This window comes from Artibeus jamaicensis, unplaced genomic scaffold (genome assembly GCF_021234435.1).
Source record: "Artibeus jamaicensis isolate MK-2021 breed Jamaican fruit bat unplaced genomic scaffold, CSHL_Jam_final contig_525, whole genome shotgun sequence".
Classification (NCBI taxonomy): domain Eukaryota; kingdom Metazoa; phylum Chordata; class Mammalia; order Chiroptera; family Phyllostomidae; genus Artibeus; species Artibeus jamaicensis.
The window spans coordinates 11,797,507-11,818,803 of NW_026521874.1; the positions used below are offsets into that span (position 1 = coordinate 11,797,507).

General features: G+C 50.4%; 1 protein-coding gene across 5 annotated transcripts in view; it reads right to left on the bottom strand.

Annotated features, from left to right (window-relative positions):
- Positions 1–20,977, bottom strand: part of ACACB (acetyl-CoA carboxylase beta) — a 98,095-nt gene extending 77,118 nt beyond the window's left edge. The window contains exons 1-4 of one of the 5 annotated variants that reach the window (XM_053669640.1): positions 20,890–20,977; positions 20,030–20,154; positions 15,304–15,445; positions 5,383–6,002 (exon numbers count right to left, since the gene is read on the bottom strand). In XM_053669640.1, coding sequence (XP_053525615.1) covers positions 5,383–5,993 — 611 coding nt within the window. In that variant the 5' untranslated portion in view covers positions 5,994–6,002; positions 15,304–15,445; positions 20,030–20,154; positions 20,890–20,977. Of the gene's footprint in view, positions 1–5,382; positions 6,003–11,222; positions 11,304–15,303; positions 15,446–20,029; positions 20,857–20,889 lie in introns of those variants that run through there. The other 4 variants (XM_037156153.2, XM_053669644.1, XM_053669639.1 and 1 more) reach the window with 4 other exon arrangements.
- Positions 20,978–21,297: the final 320 nt, after the last annotated feature.

Consider the following 21,297-nt stretch of genomic DNA (forward strand, 5'->3'; position numbering starts at 1 on the left):
CCTGGACCTCTATGGTCAGTCCACTAACAGAACAACTAAAAGGCAAGGATCCCCTTTATGCCTGGCTTCCAGAGCACATCTCAGAGCTAAAGAGATTTGGAAATGGGGATTCTGTCAGCCCCATCCTAAAACAGTAAATGAATACATAAAGATATCATAGAAAAATCCATCGCGTTATAGTCAGAGACAAATACAAATATGCAGAGAGAGTTTCGAGTTTTGTGAGCTGCTCACCACTTGGAGCTGGAGAGCAAAGGTGTGGACGGTGATGACACGCAGGAAGGGCCTGGAGAAGTGCCGGCTGCAAGGCCACCCAGGGTGCTATTTGGGACAGAGAGGGCACAGCAAGGTCCCAGGGGTCCGTGTGCCCTCTGGTGTGCCTTCAGTCCCTGGCAGGGCTCCCTCCTTCCTGTCCAGACCCCACAGGCCCTCACTCGCCTTCTCAGGATCTGAGGTGTGCGTTGCTGCACCTCTTGAACTTGACACTCCCACGTGGAAGTGAGCATTTTAGGAAATGGCAGAGAAAAGGCCCAGCCCCCACCTGCTGGTTTGTATTTCATCCTGTATCAGGGACACTCCACCTGCCTTTTCAATCCCTCTTCCTCCTCCGAGGACACAGGTTGCCCTACCTTAGACACGTACACCTGTTGGGGCTTGGGAACAGCCATGGATACCAGTGAGAGCTGTGGGAGATGCCCATTCAACAGACAACAACCGAGGCAACCTGGGGCCATCCACTCCCGGCACTTCCTCCCGTGCGTTCAACCGACTTCCAGAGGACAGCCAGTCCCAGTCTGCGTCAGCAGGGAAGGGCACTGCAGCTCAGAGGGGTCCGGGGACTACTCTGGGATCCGAACCCAGGCCTGTCTCGCAATGGGGCCTGGGCCCTTATTATGACACCATGCTTTGCATTCAGTGACCATCACTGCACAGTGGGCACTGCTTTAAGTGCTGTGCTCATAGCAACCTAACGAAGCCTGACACTGGCCCTGTGAGGCAGGGCCACTGTGGCCTCACTTTAGAGGACGCTGACGCACAGAAAGGTGATGGCTCAGCCCCAGGTCCCGCGATGGCGGGGGGGAGGAGTCGGCAGGCCAGTCCTCAGTCGGCTGGCCCCCCCACCCTCTCCAGCTATGAAGGGCAACCTTCTGCGCTCACGGCCTCTCAGCCCTCACCCTGTCCTCTCTGAGGGCAGGGGCCAGGTCTCGCCATCTATGCGTCCACAGTGCCAGCCACAGTGCCTGGCACCCACCCAGCTGGGCTGCAATAAATGCTCCCAAGCCAATGAATGGAGGGGACAAACCTTAGCTTTTCTGTTTAACCATTTCATGCCTTAGTTTGTCCTTCAACTTGCCTAGAACCCAGACCCTCTGCAGTAATTAGTGAAGGAGAAAATGGTTAAAAATTAAGCTTTTTCCAATTTTCCAGCTGCTCTCTTTTCCCCCTCTCCCAGTCCCCACCTACCCTTCCCCACACACACAAAAAAAACAAAAGCAGCCCTGGCCTGGTGGCTCAATTGTTTGAAGCACTATCCTGTGCACCAAAGAGCTGAGGGTTCAAATCCCAGTTGGGACATGCACTTAGGTTACAGGTTGGACCCCTGGTCGGGGCACACACAGGAGGCAAACGATGGAAGCTGCTCTCTCACATCAATGTTTCTCTCTCTCCCCAACCCTAAAATCAATAAACATATCCTTGGGTGAGGGTTTAAAAAAAGAAAAGCAAACACTATTAGAGTCACAAAGGACCTTGGAGTATCCAGTCTGGCCCAGAGAGGGTGGGTGACGTCCCCAAGATCACCCAGCTCAATGATGGTTGCTTGACAAACTGCCCCACCCCCCGACTCTCCCACTCGTGGAAAGAACAAGCTGGATGAGGGTGGAGATGCCTCTGCCGGGGGATCGCAGTCAGGGGGCAACATCGACACTGGGAGTTGTCAGCCTGCTTTCTAAGCTGCACCTGCTGAGGGTCTGGGTTCAGACGGTTCTCTAGGCCCGTGGTGAGCCTAGACACCCGCTGGGAGACCTCAGACAGACCCCTGGACCTCTCTGTCCTCAGCTTCGTTGCTAGGCAGTGAGATACCTGTTCATTCCCCCACCCACAATATACTTTATAATGTTTTATTATCGAACGTTGTTAAAACTCGTTAGAACAATATTTACAGCGGGAAGTTAGAGAACACAGAATAAGAGTTAAATTACTGATAATCATGCCACACAAAGACAATGATTATTAACGTTCGGAGACCCTCCTTCCTGTCTCTCCTGCCACATGCCTGCATTTATTAGACACAAGCATTTTTTTGTTCCCTGTGTGCCAGGAATGGTCTAAGCATGCTACCTATGTGTATCCAAAATCCTTTTCCCGAAACTGCCAGGGCACCATGGGCTCCGGAATTGGGGAACCGCATTTTGTTAGGAAAGTAAAACTTTATGTTACACATTTTCACGTTAATATTTCAGCAGCAGCAGACTTGAGCGTTCACGCAAAAGGGGATAAAGACTATAAATAACTATCCCAGGCGGGTTTGCTGGTGAGTGAGTTCACTGCCAGCTCATGAACTTGAATTTCATGACTTTACATTTCAGGAGCTGCGCAACCCCAAATCCATCCCATCCCACTCCGTCCCCTCGTGCACCCCACAGGGCGGCACTATTAGGGCAACAAGCTAGGAAGAGGTGGCTTTGAACCTGGTGCACTGACCACACCACCGCGTGTTAAATGAAAGGGGAGAACCTGCAGCCTTTGTTTCAGGGTATGCGAGCACCTGTCCCGCCACATGACGTCACATGCTCATCTCCTCTACTTCTAAAGGTTGTGTGGGATTTCCAACCTTCGGGGACTGTTTCCAGGTGCAAGGAAAGGCCAAGTCCCAACCCCTGGCCTGAGATGCACCCAAAAGGGAGGAGATGGGAGGGGAGGAGAGCCCTGAACAAACAGCATGAAATCATCGGGTCTGTAATATTTTCAGCCAGCCCTTGTCAGCTGGGAAAATGGAAGGGAAGGGGGAGATTGTGTAGCTGTATAAAAAGCAGACAAAAATTTCAAAATTGGAGTTTAACCTCAGAACTAATCTGTGATGTCATAAGACTTGTGCGAAAAGAATTCTCTAAGAACCAAAATCCTACTTCTGCTATAGAGCAACAACAACATGTCTCTTCATTCATTCACTCATTCATCCATCTACCCCCAGACTCGTTCACCGAGTGTTCCGCATGCCCCGGAAATAAAATACTCTGTCTCTGACAAGCATGCCTTGCTCACCTCATTCATGCATTTGGCAAATACTTACCCAGAGTCTACCCTAAGCTCGCACTAGGCTAGGGAGTGGGGGAAAGCCGAAACCCCGTAAATATGGCCCCGTTTTCGTGGAGTGTGCAGGAGACAGGGAAAAACTAAGTAAACAAATGAGGAAATGAAAGACATAATCTCAAGGAGTGATTTGGTGCTGTGAAAACCACACATCAGGGTGATGGATCAAGAAACTGGGGGCATAAGTGGAGTACTCTGAAGGTGGGAGGGGGTCAGGGAGGCCCTTGCAGGTGGTGACTTTGATAGGCAAAAGCTAGAGATGGAGGCAGGACTGGCTACAGAATTTATGGGGCCCAGGGCAAAACGTAGAGCCTGTTGTTCAAAAGTTACTGAGAATCCCAAGACGGTGACAACAGAGCACTGGGCCCCGTGCACAAGGTGCTGTGTGACTGCCCGGTCCCGGCTGTGGAGCCAGCCCTGGTGGGGGGTCTAGGGTGTGAAGGGGAAGAGTCAGTTCAGAGAGCACAGCAAGTACAAAGGCCCAGAGTTGCGAGGGTGCGTATTGTGGGGTGGGGAGGGCAGAAAACGGCCCCTTAGCAGGCTGCTTCAAAACGCTGCCTCTCCGCCCAAACATTAAACACACGTATTTCCATCCCCAGCCTTGCCAGTCTCACAGTGGGAGGCCTGGCAGGAAGAGACTCAGGGGGGCTACAAGGTGGCCTTCGGGTGGCACTGAGGCCAAGTGGCTCTCGAGGAACTGCAGGAGGCAGGGAAGACCCACAGATACACATCCCTTCTTTGCTGTGGTCTCCACACAAGTGCAGAGGAGTCCTGGAACGAACTCTCCAGTCCTTTGTTTTCTAATAGGGAAGGAGTTGGAACCAGGCTGGAAGGGCCGCCCTGCTCTCTGCTTCCACTTTGGGAGAAACGAGGCCAAAAGGGTTAGGAGATGTGCCTTACGGTGGCAGACTACTGAGAAGCTCATCAGGAAAAAAAAATCATCAGAAAAAAGAGAACTTCCTGGAATTAACAAGGACTCTGCAGGCTCCAGTTCCTTGATGCTCCAGCTGGTGGCAGGCGGTACGCCAGACTGTCCCATCCCGAACTCCATGACCCACACTGAACTGGCTGGAGCATTTCACCCGGGGGTCCCCCGGGGAAAAGGTGTTACCACCCTACATCAGAGAATAGCCGGCCCTCCGCAAAGCAACACTCTGGAGGGGTTTTTTGGAGGGGGAAGGGGATTCCCCCGACCATCTCTTCAGAGAGTTGGCCCAAGGCCCTGCCAGGGGTGCAAGAAAAGGCGCAACCAAATACCAGGGGGACCACATACCAGGCTACTGAGGTCCCTGAAGACACCGAAATACCAAAGCCAAAACTCTACAGCCAGATAACAAAACACTCGGCCTCATTCTGAGGCACCGTGTCCAACCAGCTGGAATACAGGTCTTGACATCATTTTTTCATTCAGCTGACCCCCAGGGGTCAGTGGCACCAGGGCTTGACTCCCTGAAGATACCTCCACATGGGATTCTCACTCGTTAGAAACAAGGAGTGAGTCCTGGCTGGTGTGGCTCAGTGGGTTTGGCATCGGTCTACAAACCTAATAGTTGGTGGTTCGATTCCCCATCAGGGCACATGGCTCGATTGTGGGCCAGGTCCCCAGTAGGGGGTGTGCGAGAGGCAGCTGATCGATTTTTCTCTCCCACATCAATGCTTCTTTCCCTCTCTTTCTCCCTCCCTCCCCCTTCTTTAAAATAAAAATCTTTAAAAAATGAAAGAAACAAGGAATGAGTATCTCTTTAGGAGGCAGGGAAACTGTCTTGCCCTTCAGGCTCCCATCGTCCCTTGTGGCTCCTGCCAGCCTTAGCTCATTCGGCTTAAATTACGACCGGTTACACACAAGGCCATCTTCCCCAGCTCAGCCAAGGTCGGCTAGAAAGCCAATGTCCTGTGCACGCAGTAGGTGTTTAGTAAACGGTTCTGAAAGGGGGGAGGGAAGGAAGAAGAGAAGGCTACTGTCTCCTGCTTTTCACAGAGCTACCCTGGGAGTGTCGCCATCAGCAGATGGCGTGACCGAGCAGGGAAAGGGCAGACCCTTCACTAACTCAAGGATGAGGGGCACATTACCTCATCGTGGGGACGGGGGACTCAGAGCCGCCCGTGGCCCGAGCAGCCTCCGGGAACAGGGCCCCCTGGCTGGCGCGGCTGCCCCTGCGGGAAGAGTCCCGGAAGGATCCCATGCCCGGGTCCTCATCAGAGGAGTTGTCATCGAAGGAGCCCAGGATGAACTTAGTCATCAGCTGCCGCTTGATGTGCGCCTGCTTCTGGTCTTCTCTGGAGAGGGCTCTGCCGAGGGCCTGGGGCCTGGTTGGTGAGGATGCGCCATTGGCGGCTGGGGCCTCCGGGCCCCGAGGCCCTGTCCCACTGGCTGGGGAGGCATCCCGGGAGGGATGGGGGCTTTTCTGAGGATTCCGATATGGGGGCGGCCGGGAGGGTCTTCGCAGACAGGCATCTTTGGGACCTTTCAGGGAGGCTGGCTCAACCTGGTCAGGAGTCTCTGACACAGAGCTGCTGTCTCCGTTTTTCTGTGGCGGCTCCTCTGAGCTGTCAGACGCTGGAAGGGCCTCCGAGTGGTTCTTGGTGGCCGGTGTGGAGTCGGTCATTTTCCCCCGGATCTTTAACCAGGACAAGGTCAGACAGGAGACAATCAGACAAGACAGGAAAAATAGCAGGATCATTCAGAAAACCTGTGAGGAGAAAAGGAGAGATGCTTGAGGGTCTGTGTGACCGAGTTACTTTTCTCTGAAGGGACCTAGTGCAGAGGGAGGCAGCTAGGCCTCGTATCCAGTTGAGAGACCCAGCTGTGGTTCATCTTGTGGGGTGGTCTTGGGCACATTCCTGAACCCCGCATGAATCCAGGCATCTCACCTCGAATTCAGGTACATTAACCCATGCTCAATGTCAATCAGAAACGTGCATGTGAGAGAGAACCAAATAAAGGAGATGAGGTATGTTAGAGGGCTCCTATACCATCGTCAGCACCCAAAAAGTCCAAACAATCCAAATGTCCATTAACCGATGAATGGATAAATGGAAAGTGATCCATCTGTACAATGGAATATTACTGAGCCACAGAAAAGAATGGAACGCTGATACATACTACAGCATGCCTGAGACTTGAAAACACGCTAAGTAAGAGGCCAGTCACAAAAGACCTCATATTGTATAATTCCGTGTAGCTTATATGCCCGGAAGGGGCAAATCCATAGAGAGAAAAGGTGAGTGGTTGCCAGGCTAGTGGGTTAGGGATGGTAACTAAAGGGTTCAAGGTGTGTCTGGAGCAATGAAAATGTTCTGAAATTGATGGCAGTGAGAATATACTAAACCCCCTTCACTTTACATGAGTGAATCACGTGGTATGTGAATTATAGCTCAATGCAGCTGCTACCAAAAAAGACTTCACTGCGTTCCGATTTGAAGACACAAGGGGACTGTCACTTCTGTTGTCACCCTCATCACTATCATTATCATCATAATCAGCATGAGGGAAGGAGGAAAGACACCCCCGCGCTCTCTTCCTCACAGCGCCAGCACTTCTGATGTGGAGGGTGCTGGCAAGACACAGGCCTGGCAGGGCACGTTCTGTTCCAGGGCCCAGAACAGCACTGGGCCGAGAGCGAGAGCTCACCCACGGACAGAAGTTCACTCGGCTGAATGAATGAATGTAGATTTGCTGATTTCTAACCCATGTCTCTTTCCAGCACACAAACTCTGTCCCCTTGATGAGTAGATAATTGTTATTTTTATTGGAAGGAAATACTGGTTTTTCAGTTTTTTTTAAAGATTATTTTATTTATTTGTTTGTTTATTTGCTTATTTGTAGGCAGAGGGGAAGGAGAGGGAGAAAGAGATGGAAACATCAATGTGTGGTTTGCCTCTTGCATACACCCCCTACCAGGGACCTGGCCCACAACCCAGGCATGTGCCCTGACTGGGAATCGAACTGGGGACCCCTTGGTTTGCAGTCTGGCACTCAATCCACTGAGCCACACCAACCAGGGCTGAAAAAAATATTGTTAACAAAAAAGCTAACAAACAAAAACATAACCTGAACAAGTTGAAATTTCTGAGCCACAGTTTTACTAGTTATAGGATAAAAGCATTAAAAAGGGATCACAAAGCTTAAGCTTAACAATGTAGTGTCTAAAAGGTGTTTACCCTTTAGTTTCAACACGATGTTCTTAAGGGAAGCCGAGAAGTTCTCCAGATTTCCCAGAACCACCTGGCACACGTGCCACTCTCACACTTCCGGCAACAGAATTTGCCAAAACGTGTTGTCAAAGGCACTGGGTTGGCCACAAAGTTCATTTGACCTTTTTGTAAGATGGCTCTATTACCACTTAGTAGTCTTTAACGTCAATCGAAACAATTCTGTTAGATTGTATTGTGACAACTGTCATATCTGCTTGCAGTTAAAAAAACAACTGATGAGCCCTGGCTGGTGTGGCTCAGTGGGTTGAGCACCAGCCTATGAACCAAAAGTCACTGGTTTGATTCCTGGTCAGGGCACACATCTGGGTTGCAGGCCAGGTCTCCAGTAGGGGGCGAGTGAGAAGCAACCACACATTGATGTTTCTCTCCCTCTCTTTCTCCCTCCCTTCCCCTCTCTAAAAATAAAATCTTCAAAAAAAACAAACATAAAAATTGATGAATGTTTGCGTAGCCATTTTAATATCGAAGATGATAAAAAATAAATATCAGTTTTGGCATATTATGCTTTCTCATTTCAAGAAGGTAAAAATGGAACTGAAATGCAAAAAAAAAAGAATTGTGCAGTGTATGGGGAAGGTGCTGTAACGGATCGAACGTGTCAAAAGTGGTGTCAAGTTTCGTGCTGAAGATTTCTCATTGGACACAGCTCTGCAGTCAGGTAGACCAGTTGAAAATGCCAGCAATCAGATTGAAACATTCAACATCAACATTGTACCACATGGAAGAGAACCGACATACTAAAAAGACATCCAAATCAATAACGCTACTGGTGAAAAGGAAAAATGTGTCTTTTATTTTAAGGAAAAAAACAAAACGTACTTTTTGGCCAACCCAATACTTTCCAGCATACACAGAGGGTCAGAAGGCTTTTTGTTTTTTGTTTTTGTTTTTTTGAGGTCATCAAGTTTTGTTTAAAAGAAAGGTCAGATGCGGGTGGTCCAACACCAACCAATGTAACCAACCACAGTAAGAGTAAAGGGGGAAAAGCACGTGATCATCTCAACTGGCCCAGAAAAGGAGTTGACAAAACCCAGCACCCTTTCATGATCGAAGCGCCCAGAAAACTAAGAATAGAAGGGAACTTCGACATGCTAATGCACAGGCAAGAAAAGCTAACATATACTCAAAGGTCAAAGACTGAATGAACGCTTTCCCCCTAAGCCCGGGAATAAGACAAGAAAAAGAAATAAAAGCATCCAAACTGGCAAAGAAGATGTAAAACCATCTTTATTCTCAGCTGGCAATGATCCTATATGTAGGAAATCCTGAAGAACCAATAACGACAAAAAGCTAATAGGAATACACAAATTGAACCAAGGTGTTGGATACCAGAACCTGGTGGGAGCTGGTTGTGGGGTGGCCGAATTGCCTGGCCAGTGTGTGGGCAGAGGGTGTGAGAGGGGCGTGGCCTTCTACCCTGACCTGCCTTCCTGCCTGGGGAGGATGTAGGAGAGCCTTGGCAACACTTTTGGTGATGCCATCTGCCAGTCACCAATTTCAAAATTTGTCCGAGGGCATGAGTAAGCCAGCAACTTCAGGACTCTCTCCTTTCTTCCTGACACTTTTTAAGCTTTTCTGGAGGACTTACTATGTGTGAGAAATTAGTAAGAAATAGACCTGTTACTAGAAGCTCCCACCTTGCCATCTAGAAGCAGAAGGGAGGGAAGGAACAGGCATACGGGTTAAGGCCAGTGGTTCTCGCCTTGGCCAGGTGGCTCAGCTGATTGGAGCATCGTCCGGTACACTAGAGGGTTCTGGGCTCCATCCCCGGTCAGAGCACATAACCTAGATTGTGGGTTCAGTCCCTGGTCGGGGCGTACATGATACGCAACCAACTGATGTTTCTCTTTCACATCAATGTCTGTCTCCCCCCGATTCCTTTCTCTAAAATCAATAAACATATTTTTTTGAACAAGACAAATGGTTCTCACCCAAAGGCAGTTTTATTCCCCAGGGACATCTGGCAATGTCCAGAGGGATTTTTGGTTGTCACAACTGGGAGCAGGGTGTCACCGGCACCCAGTAGGTAGAGCCAGGGGTGTTGCTCAACATCCTGAACTACACAGGACAGTAGCTACCACAAAGAACTCTCTAGCCCCAAAGGTTTTGTTTGTTTTTTAAGATTTTGTTTCTGTTTTAGAGAGAGAAGAGGAGAAAGAGAAAGGGAGAAACATCAGTGTGTAGCTGCCTCTTGAGCACCCTCACCTGAGGATCTGGCCTGCAACCCAGGCATGTGCCCTGACTGGGAATCAAACCGGCAACCCTTTGGTTCCCAGGCCTGTGCTCAGTCCGCTGAGCCACACCAGCCAGAGCATCTAGTCCCAAACATTAGTAGTGCCGGGGTAAGGTCAAGGCTTGGGCCTCAGAAAGTTGGAGCCTGCTGCGAACACGTGTGTACGTGTAGCTGTTTGTCCCTGTTTCCAGTTCATCGGGAACACACCTGGGAGCGAGGTCACTGGGTCATAGAGTGATTCAATGTGTGCCCTTCTCAGGAGCCACCTGGCTTCTGACCCGCTGTAATCATTTTCTGTTCCCACCAGGCCTGGACCGGGGTCATGTTTCTGCTCACCAACACTTGCTATTGTCATTATTTTAGTACCATTTCACAGTCAACGAACTGTGGCTCGGAGAAGCCATGGACCCCGAGTTCGCTCAGATCCAGGCCCAGCACCCACCCCGTTCTCCCTGCCCGACCCCGGAACTGCATATCAATAATCCCATAAAATGGAGGCTGAGACTACCAGCATGTGGGGATGATCCTAGAACCAGACACCTGCCTGAGTACGGGGAAGAAGGAACAGTGCAGCGACGTGGGGACTGACAATGCCACCGTGGCCGGTGGCTCAGTTGGTTGGAGCAGCATCCTATACACCAAAAGGTTGTGGGTTCAATTCCTGCTCAGGGCGCATGCCTGGGTTGTGTTTGATCCCCAGCTGGGGCATGTACAACGGATGTTTCTCTTTGTCTCTCTCTCAAACCCATAAACATACCCGAGGTGAGGATTTAAAAAACACATACAATGTTGGGTGGTGCACAATGATCTAGGACCCAGGTGGCAAACACAAGGCCCACGGGCCAAACCCAGCCCTCCACCTGGTTTTATCCAGTCTGGCACCTTGTTTCTACCCACTGAGCTCTCGCTTAACTGTTAAGGAGCAGTTACATTGATACAGACCTAAAATTACACTCAGCCCTCTGAAGGCAATCTCGCTGTGGCCCTCGGTGACAGTTTGACACCCCTGATCTGGGAGCACTGTGCATGGGGTCTGGCTCCATGGGCGGGAGAGGCCAGAGGGGCCCTTCCCATGAGCCTCTGTGGGCCACGCCACACCAAGCTGTGGCCCTCCACTAAAATAACCCAGCTGACCCCCAAACCACACGCTGGCCAGCGCTATTTCTATTTCATGCAAACTGAACCCAAGCAACAGCTGCCTGGTGCCAGAGCAATCGTGGCCCTGGCCACGGCAAAGGCAGGACACAGCTCGGCTCCAACAAGTGCTGGCCAGCAGCCAAGCAAGGGCTCCGGAGCCAGGGGGTCCGTGAGTTTGGTCTCCAGCCCCCTCCACATCCAAAGCAGGCAAGGTCTCTGAGGAAGCGAGGGGCAGAAGGTTGGCATTCAACCAGCAATCCCGGCTCGCACTTGGACATGCCCCCCCACCAAGATGAGCTCCGAGAGCTCGCTGCCTGCCACTTACCATCGCTGTGGACACCGCCACCAGCTGTATTCTCGTCTGTTCAGGTCTGACAGTGGCTCTCACTGAGTGACTAAGGGAACCCAGCCCGGACAGTGTCACCTTTCAGCAGGAGGCCCGTGGCGTGGAGGCCTCAGGCCACGGGGGAGGAGTCTGAGCGGCCAGTGCAGCCAGTGCTCCAATTGGGGGAAGGCTCTCCCAAGTCAGCTGTGCTGCACATGTCCTTACTTGTCACCGGTAAATAGAAGCCATTTGTGAAGGTCCCCGCTCAGCTCTTACCTGGCCTTCCGCGCAGGTACTTAAGAGGCTGCGCACTCTCAGGGCCGCCTCCCTCTGGCTTGCCACATTCCTGCACTTAGGTCTCCTTCTCCACTCATGCAATCGCCTCCTTGCCCAACTCTGTGTCTCTAAAGCAAAATATTCCCATGATCATGAGAGCCTGGTGCACACGGGGAAACCAGGCTGAGGTGGCCTTCTGTTCCTGGGCAGGGAGGGTCACTGGTCAGACGCCTGTTGGGGTGGGGGGAAGGGGAGAGGAGTCTCAGCAGACCTGGGTCTGGCCGAGTGAGGCATGATGGAAAGAAAAGCAGAAGCGCCAGGACCCTCCAGCTGGTAGGTGACAGCACTAGGCCCTTTTCCAAATTCAGAGAATTACGGTAATGGGAGCAACCACGTGAGGCTGCCAGGGCAGGCGAAGCTGGCTGGTGGCTTCCTTCACCTGTACTCTGGCCCAAGGGGCCAGAGGCATCACAGGTTAGTATTCCCCAAAAAGCTGCCTGCTCCAACCTCAGCCTAAGAGGGGGAGCACCTGGTGAGTCCAGGGTCCCTGTTATGGATGAACAGAGGCCAGAGGTCACACATGAAATGAGGGACACAGCCATGCCCAGCCCCCAGGTCCCAGCTGCAGGCCAGGGCCCTCTTCTATACCCCGGCGAAAGCCACCATCTTTGGGCACCTTGTTTGGGGCCCTCTGCCACCTGCACACAGAGGGAGCCTCAGGCAGGTTCACAACCCTCTCCAAGTCAGGACATTCCCAGGGGATGGAGCCGTGAGCGTTCAATGCCCGTGCTATTACAACGTCACTGACTATTTCCTATGCTGCACTTTACGTCCCCACGACTATTTCGTAACCACCAATCTGTACTTCTCAATCCCTTCACCTTTGTCACCCAGTCCCCTAACCCCCATCCCTTGTGGCAACCGTGGGTCTGTTCTGTGTCTATGAGTTTGATTTTTTAAAAAATATATTTTATTGATTTTGCCATTACAGTTGTCCCATTTCCCCCTTCATTCCCCTCCACCCGGCACACCCCTCCCCCACCATTCCCCCCCCTTTCATTTATGTCCATGTGTCACAAGTTCTTTAGATTCTATATTTCCCCTACTATTCTTGCCCTCCCCCTATTTTTTTTAAATTTTATTATGCTGTTACAGTTGTTCTATTCCCCCCTTCATTCCCCTCCACCCTACCCCCTCGTCCCTACAATTACCCCCCCTTTAGTTTATGACCATGTGTCTCAAGTTCTTTAGATTCTATATTTCCCATGCTATTCTTGCCCCCCCCATCTATTTTCTATCTACTGTCTATGCTACTTATTTTCTGTACCTTCTCCCCCCTTCTCCTCCTCCCACTCCCCTGTTGCTAACCCTCTTTGAGATCTTCATTTCTACGTTTCCACTCCTGATCTAGCTGTCCTTTTAGTTTGCTTTTGTTTTAGGTGTGGTTGCTAATAACTGTGAGTTTGTTGTCCTTTCACTGTTCATGTTTAACTTCTTTTTCTTAGATAAGTCCCTTTAACATTTCATATAATAAGGGCTTGGTGATGATGGACTCCTCGAATTTGATCTTATCTGAGAAGCACTTTATCTGCCCTTCCATTCTAAATGAGAGCTTTGCTGGATAGAGCAATCTTGGATGTAGGTCTTTGGATTTCATGACTTGGAATACTTCTTTCCAGCCCCTTCTTGCCTGTAAGGTGTCTTTTGAGAAATCAGCTGACAGTCTGATGGGAACTCCTTTGTAGGTGACTGTCCCCTTATCTCTTGCTGCTTCTAGGATTCTCTCCTTTATTTTAATCTTGGCTAATATAATTATGATGTGCCTTGGTGTGTTCCTTCTTGGATCCAAGTTCTTTGGGACTCTCTGAGCTTCCTGGATTTCCTGGAAGTCTATTGCCTTTGCCAGATTGGGGAAATTCTCCTTTATTGTTTAAATAGATTTTCCACTCATGGCTGTTCCTCTTCCCCTTCTGGTACCCCTACAATTCGGATGTTGGAGCGTTTAAAGATGTCCTGGAGGTTCCTAAGCCTCTCCTCATTTTTTTTGAATTCTTGTTTCTTCATTCTTTTCTGTTTGGTCATTTTTTTCTTCCTTCTAGTCCACTCCCTTGATCTGAGTCCCAGTTTCCTTTCCATTACTATTGGTTTCCTGTGCATTTCCCTTCATTTCAATTAGTTTAGCCTTCATTTGTTCCTCTAATTTATGACTAAAATCAACTAATTCTGGGAGCATCCTGATCACCAGTGTTTTGAATTGTGCAACTAATTCTGGGAGCATCCTGATCACCAGTGTTTTGAATTGTGCATCTGAAAGGTTAGCTATCTCCCAGTCGATTAGAAATATTGGCTCTGGGGCTTTGAGCTGTTCTTGAGCTGTCATGTTTTGGTCTGTTTGCACCTGTTATGTATGAGGGGCGGAGCCTTAGGTGTTCACCAGGGCGGGGCCACCCAGGTAGCTGGGCTGTGATGCTGTACGTGGGGGTGGGGTCAGAGAGGGGCAATGGTGTTTGTTCTGCTCTCTCACAGATTTCTGTCCCTTCTGCCGCTTCCCACAAGCAAATTGGGCCATTCTGGTTCTGGTTCCCAGGTGTGTAGGCTTGTGCACCCTCCAGGACCCTGTGGGTCTCTCCAACGAACTCCCTGTGAGCCTGGGAGCTTCTCCTGGCACCTCAACCCTGAAAGTCTTTCCAATTGGTGCTTTCAGGCTCTAATTCATGTCGTTGGGACCCTAGCCTGAGTGATCTGTCTCACTGCTGGCTCCTTCGCTTGGTTTATCTGCACACAAATATGTGACCATGGTCAGCCTGCCGCCTTGTGCCCTCACTAGGTCTACCTGTTGCCACCCCATGGCTGGTATGAGTTTGATTTTGTTCTTCAGATTCCACATACAAATGAAGACATGCGGAACTTGTCTTTCTCTGTCTGACTTATTTCACTGAGCATAATACCCTTTAGGTCCACCCATGCTGTTGCAAATGGTACGATTTTATTCTTTTTTTATGGCCAGGTGATATTCTATTTTTTATCCATTTGTTTATTGATGGGCACTTGGGTTGCTTCCCTATCTTCACTATTGTAAATAATGCTGCAATGAACACAGGGGTGCATCTATTCTTTCAAATCAGTATGTTGGGTTTCTTCAGATATACACCCAGAAGCAGAGTCGCTGGGTCATAAGGCAGTTAGTTCCATTTTTGATTTTCTAAGGACCCTCTATACTGTTTTCCACAGTTTCTGCACCAGTCTGCATTCCCACCAACAGTGTACCAGGGTTCCGTTTTCAGAGAGAGGATTTTTTTAATGCCAACACGGCGGGTAAAGAAGGGATGAAAGGAAAGAGCAGGAGTACTGCAGGGCATAGGGAGTGACCCCAATGAATCACAGGGTGTTTTCCTGTGTCACTGGTGTTTATTGAGTGCACAGCCCATCAGGGCCACCGTCATAAGCTTCACACACGTGGTCCCCACTTATCCCTGCAATGCTCTGTGGTAGGTGCCCGCTCTCACTCCCGCTCCCTTTTTTAAAGATTTTGTTTATTCATTTTTAGACAGAGGAGGAGGGAGGGAGGAAGAGAGGGAGAGAAACATCCATGTGTGGTTTGCATGCGCCTACTGGGGACCTGGCCCACAACCCAGGCATGTGCCTTGACCAGGAATTGAACTGGTGACCCTTTGGCACTCAATCCACTGAGCCACACCAGCCAGGGCCTCGCTCCCCTTTTACAGAAGAGGAAACAGGCCCAGGCACTCCCCAAGTTCACACATTTAGGACCCAGTGGCCTCACTTGGAAGCCCGTGCTCCTCACCCTCAGGCTTTCTTGCTCTGGGTGCAGAATTTCCCTCCGTAAGCCCGAGAAAGATCCTGTGTCAGCAGCGCTGAGATGCAGTCATCACAGTGTGCCGCTTGGCTCCTTGGAGCTGAGGGCTTGCTTTTACATGTGTCCACTCCTGAGGAACAAAAGTGCAACCAAGAAATAAACAAGAAAAGCTCTTCTCTAGACTTGGGGTCCTTCTCCTGGGAAGGACTTTGAGGGCGACAGGAGCATTCTGCCCAGATGAAGAAAAAGACTTTCAAATCAATGTCTAGAATACCGGAATCAGGAAAAGCCACACCTGGAAGGCAGTTCAGAGAGACCCCCTCTCCCAGGCAGAGAGGGAGAGCTAAGAGAAGGGGACATCTGCTGCAGGGCTTAAGCAGAATGTGCTCTTGGCTTCATGCCAGACGGTGAGTTAATTAACTACTGGCTGAAGATGGGGACTCTGCCAAAGCCGCTAAACCAGGAGCAGCAATCAGCAAATTGGTTCTGTTGTGAATAGTCATTTGTTTCAGTCCTTTTGCATCTGAAAAAGATATGTGACAACCTTCAGGCGCACCTCCCCCACCAGGGGGGTGCACTTCTGTGCAAACTGTGAGACTTGAGAAGACACACACCCATGTAGTCCAAGAGCCTTGCCTTCTCCTGCGATTGTGACCAAGGGTGCTGGTGCAACATCACACTTCGTTACCCGAAGAATTGCAACCCTCACCTCCAAGAACAGCCTCTGCTCTCTGTTGCTCCCTGCCACAAATATTAACTATACTAATAAATAATGACAACACCTTCCACTGTAGCGAGCGTCTTGCATCCAGAATCTCGTCTACCCCTCCCAGCAGCCCTACAAAGGAAGTATTATTCTTATCCATTTCACGGTATTAATTATTATTATTATCCTATTTCACAGATCAAGCATGAAAACCCAAGGCCCAGAGAGGGGGACCCTGTGACTTGCTCTGAGTCACAGAGCGTGGAGGTGCATGAAATTCAAACCTGACCTGCCTGACTCCAAGGCCTAGGTGTGTAACTGGTGGGGGTGAGCAGGGGTTGGTCGAATTTATTAAGGGGCTACCCTCTGAAATGGGTGGAATCAGAAACCAGAAACAAGACCCAAAGAGAGTCAGAAATTCTCAGACTGACGTCAGAGACCCAGGGACAGCCCTAGTAAAAGCTGTGAACATAAGCATCTCATACCCACATCCCAGAACTTTTGTGCTACATCCTAAACCGCTTGACTTTTTTACAGTCTAGCAAGTGGGCCGCTGCAGGGGCCACCAACCAGGGGACGACTTTAGAGGGGAAAACACATTTGAGAAAAGTCTGTGAATTTCTGGAAAAGGCTCTGATTACCCAAGTCCCCAGGAGCGTGGACTTAGAAACGTATGCTTTGGTGCCTGGCACACTGTAGGTGCTCAATTAATGCCTGGTGAGCCAAACCCGACTTTTGATGGGAGCTGATCTGCCGGCCAAGGCAAAACTGGCCCATGGGGTGCCGGACCAGACCTGGCCTTGGAGAAATGTAAGAGGAGCAGGTGTCCTACCTCCAGTGGAAAATTTGTTCGACCGTCTCAAAGGCTAATCGGGCTCATCTGTTCTGCTAGCCTCTCACGTGAGTCATCCCCGCAGAAACCGCTGACTCGGACTGTCCCACGTGCCCCAGGTCCTGGGTCCCTGCTACCTTTGCAGATGGAATTCCATCTTCCTTCCTCTCTGTTCCTTCTGCACCAGGAACCTGCCTTCTTCAACCCTTTACTCATCCAGCAGTGGGTGTTTCCCAAGCACCCGCCACGCCTGGTGAGGGCTGCTGGAGACACGGAGCAGACCACGCAGGAATGGCCCTGCCTGCGTGGGTTTACCATGTCACTGTGTTAAGATCACGGATGACCGTAGGAAACAGCCAGGACAGCTGTCACAGAGGAGAAGCCTGCACTGTGCGGGGAACAGGGACCCAGCCTTGGTCTGCGAGGTGAGGGACACTGTTCTCCAAGCAGGGTACTTCTGCCGAGACCAGCAGTGTGGTTTAGCCACAAGGGGGTGCCGAGCAGGAAGGTGGAGGGAATGTTGGAAGCAGACGGAGCCGGAACCCCAGCAAACAGCCCGATGTTTTCCAAACTGCTCGGAACCACAGCCCCTTCCCACCTTGCACGGTTATCATCCCAAACAGGAGGGTCCCCTGGCCCTGCTTTGTTGAGAGTGTGGCAATAGGAGACCACAGCCTTCCTTAGGACACAGTAGGGAGGGCCCGCTAATGGGAGCATTTCCAACAACAAATTACTCCAGTTACTACTGGAGCCCACAACCCGTTTACTTCCAAATGGAAAGGGGAGTGTTGGGGTTGTCCTTCACCGTCACTCTCACCCCCTGGTATAATTCGATCTGAAGAGCTGTGGAGGCCTCAGTGAGTCCAGGGGGAGGGGCATGAACCCCAGGCTGGTGGAGGAGCAGAGGAGCATGACTGTGCCCCAGAGCCCCACCCCCTGCCCCTGAGAGTGCTTAGGTGTGCACTTGCAGAGGTCGGCGGCAGCAGCAGCACTTCTGGCACGAGGCTGACCTGGGTGGAGGCCGTGCCGTGTGTCATCTGATTGACCTGAGCCTGTCTTCGGAAATTCTCCGAACTTTGATTTCCTGGTCTGTGGCGTGCAGTCAATTACACGCCCCCACCCCAGGGCTGTCCTAGTGTGACCCCCCGGGCACGTGCCAACTTCCCAATAACTCAGACCTCAGGTTTCCTGCTATGCCCACTTGGCCTGCCCAGGAGCACGGCCTCTTACTCCTCGGTGCCAAGTTCACTGCTATAACACAGAGAGCGTCCTGTGAGACTACAGCCTGATATGTGCATGGGGTTCGCAGGTAAAAGGCAACATTTCTGCCCTTGCTTCCAGGCTTCCCCAGTCTCCTCTGAAGTGAAGGATCCCAGAGTTAAAATTCAGAAAAAGCATTAGAATAAAGGGCCCCAAAGTTTCTACAGGGATACGGTTTTCATAAAAACTCCACTGCAGAAGATTAAAACATTTCTAATCATACTTCATCATAAAGAATGAGTATGTTGTGTAATGTAACCCTCGTGCTTCTGCCTCAGATCTAAAGGGGATCGGAGTAGGAGGGAATTTACCAGCCTTGCCCCAGCTCTTCAAACACAGGGCTTGTTCGCACCTCCCATGACCTGGCTGAGCGCTGGCTGGGTCTGTCCATTCAAAACTTGGAGAGGTCAATAAAGAAATCACATCTTTGGCCCTGGCTGGTGTAGCTCAGTAGATTGAGAGCAGGCTGAGAATGAAAGGGTTGCCAGTTCGATCCCCAGTCAGGGGCACATGCCTGGGTTGCGGGCCAGGCCCCCATTATGGGGTATGCAAGAGGCAACCACACATTGATGTTTCTCTCCCTCTTCCTCCCCTTTCCTCACTCTCTAAAAGTAAATAAATAAAATCTTCAAAAAAAAGAGAAAGAAATCACAACTTGTAAAGATCTGCCAAGGCACTGTTATAAGTCAAACATTCATAGACTGCAGTTCTTGAATGGAAAAGACCCCAGCAAATCTGGGTGGTGGGTCCCATCACCCTCGGGGAAGCCCATTTATGTTAAAATAATAATGATCAGTGTGAAAAGAGGCAGTTACGTACCAGGTGAATGCAAAGAATAAGACGTATCCAGGACACAAGGCCTGGGAAGTCCTACACCCAACGTGCCCAGCAGCTCCCAGAGGAGGAGAGGCGGACGGAGGGATGGCACAAGGAGACGCCCCACGCTCCTCTGCGCTTCTTCCGTCCTTCAGTTTGTAACTGGATTTTTCAAAAATTAGAGAAAAACTATGTCTTTCTAGCAACATAGAAACACTATAAATGCTTTACTCTTAGAGTCTCCTTTGAAAAAATTTTTTTTAATCCTCACCCAAGGATATGTTCATTGATTTTAGAGGAGGGGGAGGGAGAGAAGGAGGAAGAGAAACATCAATGTCAGAGAGAAACACTGATTGGCAGCCTCCCCTACACACCCCAATAGGGGAATGAACCCACAACCTAGGAATGTGCCCTGACCTAGGGCTTGAACCCGCAACCTTCTGGTGTAAGGGGACAACACTCCAACCAACTGAGCCACCAGGCCAGGGCAGAGTCTGCTTTTTAAAAACACAATCCAGTTTGAGAAACAGAATACTTTCCCTTAAGACAAAAGTTGGAGCCCTGGCAGGTATGGCTCAGTGGATTGAGTTCTGGCCTGAAAACCAAAGCATCACTGGTTTGATTCCCAATCAGGTCATGTGCCTGGGTCTCGGGCCAGGTTCCCAGTTGGGGGGCCTGTGAGAGGCAACCAGTCCATGTATCTCTCACACATCCGTGTTTCCCTCCCTCTCTTTCTCCCTCCCTTCCCATCTTTCTAAGAATAAATATTTTTTTAAAGTTTGGGCAACAAAATAAAAAAATCACAGACCTGCCTTCTAAGTAAACCTAAAACCTAAACCATTTCAGTGCGTGGAACTAAGGAGTTTGCACAGGGACTCCCAGCAACATAACCATTTATAGAAGCGAAGAAAGACCAGTCTCCTTCACCGGTGTTACATTCAGAGCCCTTCGGATCAGCTTCCCACAAACAGAACCAGAATGCTGCCCTGCCCTGCCCCCGCCCCCGAAGCTCACAGGCACACATTTGTAGAGGGGGACATCCCATTCACTTCGCCGCTGGCTTTAAGTCCCTGACCCCAGGGAGGGACAACCTCACTTACCACTTCTCTCTCCACCTTTTCTTTCCCCATGTCCTCTCAACTGACTGTGTACTTGGGATTACATTGTCCAGGTTCCTTGTCTGCGGAGGGCCTGAAGCTCAGCCGGCTAGCTGCTCCCGCCGTGCCTGTAAATGTCACTTTTAGATTAGCCGGCTCTTGCCAGTTTAAAAATACCCCGGGTGCACTTAACCTTCAAGGCACCAAAGAGCAGCAATAATCCAGGTCAAGTGGGGGAGGATCTTGCTTCCAGCAAAGCGTTTTCCACCTTTTGATCCTGTTGCTTGCTTTATTTCAAGAATCTTAGACAACTAAGCCTCCAGGTACTAAAATCCAAGTTGTGAGCAATGCAAAGTCACGCAGGTCCTCCTAGGATGTGCTGAAAATTCACCGAGTGCAGGTTGTTCATTGAGAAATGGCTCCTGGAACAAGGCCCCGGTGTGTGAATGGGCCCAGGTGATCCATATCAAAAGATCACCTGGCTTTTCTCCCTGGGGAAGATTTTGGTCAAAACTTCTCAATGCAAACCCCAGTCAAGGAAATGTTTCCTGTTTCTGAGACCTTAAGGAAAAACAATGCCAGCGCCATTCCCACTTGTTCTTGCTGGGGCTGGGAGCAGAGACCCAAAAGTCACAGAATGTTCTGCCACATGGGGACGGCTGGTGGCATGTGGGACAAAGGTCACCTCCAGGTCCAAACCGGAGCGGGCGGCAGGAAAGCAGAGGCCACACAAAAGCGCACTGTGCTCCACAAAACCAGGATGCAAGTGGAAAAAACAGCAAGAGGGCTGAGCTTATGCAAAAAGGGTTTACAGGGCAGCAGCGCCAGGTGCAGCCCTCACCCTGCTGGGAGTGCTGTCTCACCTGCGGACTTGTTTTCAAAGATGGAAAAGTCATGCAGGGGTGGACCTCTTGGGATTTTCTCCACTGGACTGTTCAGTAGGCAGCCCACTTCTTGTGCCCTCCTGAAGCCTCGGTGTCATCAGCCACCACCTGGGATAGTGCCACATCCACTCTGTAGTTGAGGACGAAACAGTACAGGTTAAGGGCTTAGCACAATGCCTCAAGGTTCTGATAAGCAGCAGGCAGCCCCGTGAGTGTGGTTTGATTACGTGTCAAGGCTACGTCCCTCTAGGGCGGCTCCTGCGATCCTCACACCACAGTGGGTGGTCCCGTGTGTCCTAGAAGAGCCATCTGAGTCAAGGAAAAATGTAAACTCCTACAGTGACAAGACTACTGGGCTTTTGTTTTTAAGATTTTATTTATTTTAGA